This window comes from Mchenga conophoros, linkage group LG10 (assembly GCF_057382185.1).
Source record: "Mchenga conophoros isolate Kocher_MC1m ecotype Shallow Benthic linkage group LG10, M_conophoros_male_GT1.1, whole genome shotgun sequence".
Lineage (NCBI taxonomy): Eukaryota > Metazoa > Chordata > Actinopteri > Cichliformes > Cichlidae > Mchenga > Mchenga conophoros.
The window spans coordinates 19,291,921-19,299,238 of record NC_140535.1 but is presented as its reverse complement, the minus strand read 5'-3'; the positions used below and the strand labels follow the sequence as shown (position 1 = coordinate 19,299,238).

The 7,318-nt window shown below is 42.6% G+C and overlaps 1 protein-coding gene across 1 annotated transcript; it reads left to right on the top strand.

The window, feature by feature from the left end:
• The first annotated feature begins 417 nt into the window (after positions 1–417).
• Positions 418–6,372, top strand: bach1b (BTB and CNC homology 1, basic leucine zipper transcription factor 1 b). Its single transcript, XM_085289127.1, has 5 exons — positions 418–681; positions 819–1,068; positions 1,608–3,083; positions 4,042–4,248; positions 4,351–6,372. Exons 2-5 carry the CDS (start codon positions 835–837, stop codon positions 4,579–4,581), a joined length of 2,148 nt encoding a protein of 715 aa, XP_085145253.1. The 5' UTR covers positions 418–681; positions 819–834; the 3' UTR covers positions 4,582–6,372.
• Positions 6,373–7,318: the final 946 nt, after the last annotated feature.

The window sequence follows — 7,318 nt, the reverse complement described above, 5'->3', positions numbered from 1 at the left end:
AATAACCGTCAGATTAGTCCCTCCTCCCCTTTTTTTCACCAAGAGGTGTTTGTCTTTACGCTTTATTTTTTCTACAACAACCGCGTCTCATAATTCACTGTGTATGCAAATGGTTGAGTAACTCCAGGTAACCTTCAAGCCAAAGATACACACGGAAAACAATATCCTGTTTAAACACGAGCTTCGCTTCCCAGCCTGCCCCTTAATCTGTGAATTGTCCGCTCAAGGTACGTGTATAAAAGGATTTTCTGAGGAAACAAAGCTGTTGGTTTACCAAACAGATCTGAGGGTGGGATTTGGTAAGGACGGGAAAACTGCTTGCTCATCCTTTATCAGCAAGAGTGCATGAGTCAGCGCCGCTCTGATACACCCAGGGTTGTTACAACACACATAGGCAAGCACACAGACGCACACTCCCTCTATGCCTCTCCCCCTCCTCCTCTCTCTCTCTCTCTCTCTCTTTCTCTCTCTCTCTCTCTCTCTCACACACACACACACACACAGGCCATATGACTGAGTCAAGCTTAGATTTTCGTTTGTATCTGACTCGCGATAAGGATTTATGGGAAACATAGTCCGGTTAGACAGCATTCCATGTAGAAAAAACATGTGTGTTAAGCTTGCTGGGACTTAGTTACACACCCTAACCAGCGCGGAAATCTACTCCAGAGTAAGACTAAGGTAGGCATGCTTTCGTTCCTTTGTTTGTGGTTGTGTTGTATTTTATGAAGTAACATTAAAAGTATATCATGTTGTTGTGACAGAAGGGAACTGGTGAACTCTGACGGAGAGACTCTGTGTGTTTGCTGTACAAACAGATATCTATCGGTGGCCATGTCTGCCCCACGGTCGTCTGTGTTTACATTCGAGTCCACCGCTCATTCCTCCCATGTGCTGAGCTCCCTGGACGAACAGCGGCGGCGGGACGTGCTGTGCGATGTCACGGTAGTGGTGGAGGGCCAGAGTTTCAGAGCCCACCGCTCGGTGCTCGCTTCCTGTAGCGAGTACTTCGCGCAGAGGATCTCCTCATTCACACAACATGGGGCGGTCGTCACTCTTCCCCAAGAGGTGAGAAATCACGTCGTGACGCCACAGAGGTCGAAATTATTACACATGCACAAGCTCACGATAACAAAATGTTTTCTGAAAGTGAAGTGAGAAAGGCGCTTGTGAGGCTCGTTTCCTCACAGGTAGTCGCAGAGTTGGGAATTTATTTGTTGTTGTTGTTTTTTTAAATAATAAATGAGACCGACTGTTGTTTTAAAACGCACGGAAGCGCCAACATATAATCTCTGGCGTCAGTGGACAAATCCATATAGGAAAGATCAGGTCAAACCGGTTAGTGGCTAAATTTTGGTTAAAAAGTCAGACTTAGAGTACTTTTTTTATTCAAGTAAAACCTGCTTTCATAGACAGTCAGAGACTGTCATCATATTAACAGTTAATCCTTTTTATTTCCCGAAACTTCTTTAGTTGGCATAAATCAATCTATTTTCACATGTGGACATACAGTACTTTTCCCTTCATCGTCTACTCTTACAGGAAGTACAGAATTAGGCAGAACATGCTCTTTTTAAAAGAAAATATGTATTTGACCTCTTTTACAGGTGACAGTCACTGGCTTTGAACCCTTGTTGAAGTTTGCCTACACGTCCAAACTACTCTTTGGAAAAGAGGACGTCCTAGAAATCCGAAACTCGGCGGTCATTCTTGGCTTCAAAGACCTAGATGAGGGATGCTTTGAGTTTCTGCTCCCTAAGTTCCTCTCCACCACCACCAAAGGTCCTCCTCCATTCAAGAGAAAGACCTGTTGTAAAGAGAAGAGCAAGCGGCCGCCTTCAGAGGAAAACAGCAACACAGACTCTGACAGCGTATTGTTGGATGAAAAAGAAGTACAACCAGTTGCTGAGTCATCATGCCAGCGGGAAGTGGTTCAGGACTGTAACAAATCAGTGAACAACAAAGTGGGAAGTCAGAAGAGCACAGACACAAGTGTACTAGTAGCTGAGGGAACAAATGACAGTTTTATGCAGTGTCCAAAGTATCGCAAGTTCCAGCTAGCTTGCGGGAAGGACGCTTCTGTCACAGAGAAGAGCCTGGTCAAAACAACAGGGGTCAGGAATGACTGTGTCATCTCTGACTTGCCGTGTTCCAGCAGTGCAAACAGTAAGAATGAAACTAAGACTGAAATCTCTGGAAATTCAGTCTTAAGTGGCTACAGACAGAATAAAGGAGGGACTGATGAGCCATGGAAAATTCAAATAAATGATGGGAAGACAGAGAACTGCTTGGGCCGAGCGACAGCTCTTATGGTTAAGAAGAACACAAATGAAGGAGGGGGCAAATGGAGCGAGAAAGTACGAGAGAATGATATTGAAATGGACGACGGGCTAGAGGGTGCAAGTGCAATCGCCTCCTTGGAAATATCCAGTGTCCAGTCAGACTCCTCAGAGTCAAGCGCAGTGCTGACTGAGAGGTCATCAGGGTTAATGCTGCACCATGGCCCTCAAAGGGCCTTGAATGAGGGTCCTGTAATCTGTAGACCACTGAGGCAGGAAAGGTTTTGTATGGACATTGAAGAAGTAATAAGCCCTATTGTACGATGGCCAATCTCCAGTCAAAACAAGGCAGAGGATAAGATAGAGGGAGAGGGGAAGAGGGTAGATAATGGCTTTCAAGAAGCAAGAAAAGAAGGAAGCAAAAATGGAAGAGTAGCCTTGCCTGTAAATAATATCACTGCGGAGAAGGAAATGGCTGAGAGCCTGGCACGGCAGCTGGGATCTGATATAGACCACTGTCAGCTCAACTTTCATGACCCCAAGGGCGGATGTCCCACCAATATAGGGGCCCAATGCCCACAGAGCACATCTTTAGAGTGGCCGAAGCATAACACCCCCAAAACAAGCTGTCCCCTTTTCCAGGATCTGGACCAAAGGAAATATTCATGGAAAGGAGAAGGGCTGTCTGAGTGTGAGGGGGCATCTCAGTCAGGTGTGTCCTCCTTTAACTCGGGGGAGGACGGCGACTCGGAGACAGAAACGGAAGGAGACAGCGAGTCCTCCGCAATAGAGAGGGCCAGGCAGGTGAGAAGTTAAAATGAATCTCTTCTCCTCTGTCCGGCCCTGCTTAGCCACGACACCTTCTTCTGTAGTTCACGTTGTTCAGAAACTGCAGTGCCTTGAGAAGCATCACCACCTTGCCTGTGGGTGACTTCACTGTGCTTGTTATAGATACCAGTTTTTGGCACATTTTATCATATTCAAATTTGCTTTCAGGCAACAGAAAGGAGAGTTGCTGTGGAGGCTGGTTAAAAATTCACCCAGCTGCGTGTGCGTTGGGACCGTGTATATGCATCCAACCAGCTGGTTCAGAGTCCAGTTTAGCTTACATTCACAGCTCAGCCTGTTGAGTTAGTAATAAGTGTGAGTCAAACAACAAGTCTGAAGAAGCTCTCAAGTCCAAGCTGACCACTCGGATTGGACAAATAAGGCAGTGAGTGTGCAGACGAAGCTAAGGTCATTTCAGAGGAAAAGCTTTTATTTATAGTAGATAAAACAGTACATGGCTGATACTGTTCCAATATTTCCTGTCCCAGTTTAGCAGCAGCAGGTTTTTAGAGTTAACAATTAACACCTTGGTAAAAATGTAACTCCTTGTTCACTTTTTTTACCCGTTTACACCACTTACAGGAAGTCCCACAAGGGACTTTGAATAAAAACAAAGTAAATGAATTAAATTAAATTTGATAAATTAAAATATGCATAGCCATAAGAAATACACACTGGCCGTAATCATTTCATACCAATAGAGAAACAGTTGTGTTTTTTCTGTGCCATCCTGTTTTTTTGTGGGTGTTATCTAACTTCCAGCTTTCTTTGTTTATTTATCAAAGCCTCTTGTAAGACAAACAGAGACAGTCCTGTGTTGTGATGTTGCGTAAAGATTTAAAAGTATGTCATTAAGGAACACTCTTTGTCTCATTTTAGAAACGATGTCATGTAACATTTTCTTCTTCTTTTTTTTCCTGCTGGGTTTCTTCAGGTGCAGCTGCCATTCTCTGTAGACTGGATAGTGGAGCTGAGCCGAAACGACTTCCAGCAGCTGCTAAAGCAACATGCCTTCACGCGTGAACAGCTGGACTTTGTCCATGATATGAGACGACGCAGCAAAAACCGCCTCGCAGCTCAGCGATGCCGCAAGAGAAAACTGGACTGCATATATAATCTGCAGTGTGAAATCAACAAGCTGGTAAGTATGTTTCGTTTTGTTTTTTTTTAATCAGTAAATTTATCCAAAAGATGCTCTCGGTCGTGCTAATCAGATTGTGTGTTTTGTGTATGTGTATCACAGAAGACGGAGAGGGAGAAACTGATGCTGGAGAAGAGCCAGTTGAGCCAGCTAAAGTTGAAAACGTGTCACAGTGTTTCTGCTTTATGCCAGAGGGTCTGCAGTGAAGCAAATCTACAGCCAGAGCAGCTGCAGGTGTTAGCCAAGTACACCTCCCCAGACTGCCCTCTGTCCTCTTTCTGTCCTCACACAGACACTCTTCTCTCACAGCATGGGTTGCCACTCCAGCCATAGGTGTCCTCTGTGGGTGTTGAACAGTATATGACAAATGAGGAAGCTCCATGAAGTTCCAGCAGGGACACAGTCACTGGACAACATTGACTTTAGATACAGAACAAGCACACTGATGTGGCGATACAGGGTGTCAGAGGACTGCGGCTCCTGAGGTTTTTTATTTCAAACTGATTTTGAAGCCTTACTGTAACCCTTCTCATACATTATCTGAGGGCCTTTACTGTGTATTGTGGCCTGTGTGCAAGCTCCAGTATGAAGCAATGGCTTTGCCAAGTACGATTTTAATTGTAATCGAAAAATTAATTTGCAAATAGAGGACCACAATCAACTGCATTTTTTATTAACTACCCTTTGATTTCCAAATGTATATCGAGTGGGCGGGAATGTGTTCCTTGTGTTTAAAATCATTTCGATTGTCCACCGGTTAGAAGTCCTTCGATGGCTGTAGCAGATGGGTTTTTTTAACACTGTAAATAGCTTACTATAGTTGAATGTCTGGGGAAGCAAAGCAACACAGTCAGGGAGACATTTATAGTTTTAACTGTAACCGAATGGGGACATACATTTATAACATGCCTCACTGCCTGACTACCTCAGGATGACGTGTACATACTTTACAACACAGGTCTCAGGTGTGAACAAGACTATTTGGCCAAAATTACCTCTTGCCGAGGGTGTTGGTTCAGCCCTCTTACTCAGAGTTAAACACACATCAGCATTTTGCACCAAAACCACGCAACTCAACTAACAAAACAAAAAGGACTTGACATAGTGTGGCATGTTTACTTTTTGTCTGGGTCTCAGTTTTCTGGCTGTCATTGTGGTTTTATATCATCCGCATTCCACAATGACACAGCTCTTTTAAACTGCAAACGCCTCTCACAGTTTTACTGTAACTCAGTGAAACACACCTCAGGAATTTTAGCTGAGTCTTTAGCTCCACTGCGTGAACAAAGCACGCCCGTCTGAGGTAAGGATGGAATTAAAATGATTGAACCAGCCTCCATGTTTGTCTAACCTTTCACTAAATGGAAATATTGTAAGTTATCCACAGCCGATAAAGTTATCTTTATCGTTCGTATCTAAATTATTGGAAAAGATCAATAAGCACGCAATAAATAACGCAGTGATAGATTCAGATGTACAAACTGTTTTATGGTTGTCTTTTAGACTTTATTCTAGCAACTGCACTTTTTTTCCCTCTATTCAGCATTCCGTTTATTAATCTGCTTTCTGTAGTGTTTAGCATTTGTTGCTTTGCAGCTACTCTTCTGGTTTTTCTGTTCACTATTTGCTGTTATTATATGTTTGCATTTATGAAATTGTTGTCACTCATAATAATCACCTGAACGTAGCTGGACTTGAACTGATTAGTGTAAAATGTGATTTGAACAATAGTGTAAATCAGATATGCTGAGTAACCACACTGTGTTTTCGATGACAGTAAGCTTTGAGGGACGATGACAAAACAATCCTTTGCTTTCTCTTTCAAGCTGACTGCACACTGCACAAGAAATGCGTGATAACTTAGGTGCGTATTGCCCTCTAGTGGCAGTATGTGTGTTTATGCAATCATTCCACTAAGTACAGACGAGTAGTTTGTACTACATTGAGCTCTTCTATTGATTGTGTGTGTTTTTTAAGCCATGTTCCAAAAGTACCGTTTCTTTCTATGAACTTTTGCAAGTGCATTCCCGATTTTTCTTATTTTTAGACCATATGTAAAAACAAACCAAAAAAACCCCAATATTAAACTGAATAAAGAAGCATAAAGTTTCCCAAACAGTAAAATATGTTTCTTTGTCCTTCACTTTTAATCCCGGAAAACATCAGTAACGTTAATGAGATGTAATATTTCTTAGCATGTATGACAGATAGCTGAGCTTACGGGGTCTTCAGAGGACTCGTCTTTCAAATTGGACAGACATATTAATGATTTATTACTACACTACATTGTTAATATTAGTCCCTTTAAATTTGTAGACAATCTCTACCACTTTGTCTCACCTCTGTGCTTTTTAATCTCCTGCCTGATCTTCCTTTGTTTTCGCCTCTTTCATCACTGCCCCTTTCCCCCCTTTTTTCTCTGTCAGGAGGCTGATTTAATTAGCAGCGTCTTTATGTCATCTCTTAGTTTTCTTTTATGTGAGCAAAAACAGCACGATAACACTACACCAAGGTTTTTTAATTGCAGCAATAACAGTCATTCTCACAGCTTACTCAGGGTGAAAGAATGTATGAAATTGGGTGCAAAAGGTCAAGTGGGTTAATTTGGCCAAATTGATTGGGTGGGAACCGACAAACGATAAGTTCCAAGAGCTTAAAGATGAGGAAATCACCTTAAAGCAGGTGGTCCTAAGCCTGGGAAAGATTTCACGAAATGTGATTAAGTTCAAAATCCAGTCATTCTCGAGTGGCTGCACTTTTCTTTCTTTCTTTCTCTTTGTCTGCAGAAATTGGACAGCTTGGAAATGCACTGAATGAGTCATATTTGTTTACGACCCCAGTTTATTGCAAGTAAAGTTTAGGATTTGTATAAAAATACAAATGTAATTCATATGAACTGTTTCACTTCTTGGTCACTAACTGGTATCTGAGTCTTGAAGTAAAAGCAGCTGCAATGTGCCTAACGTTACAAGAGGTGGCTCCACATGAACAATTCTTGGCAGTGACCACAGGGAGAAGGTCTGATGATCTGACAGTGCCTAAGTCATTTTTATGATCTCCATACTCGTAA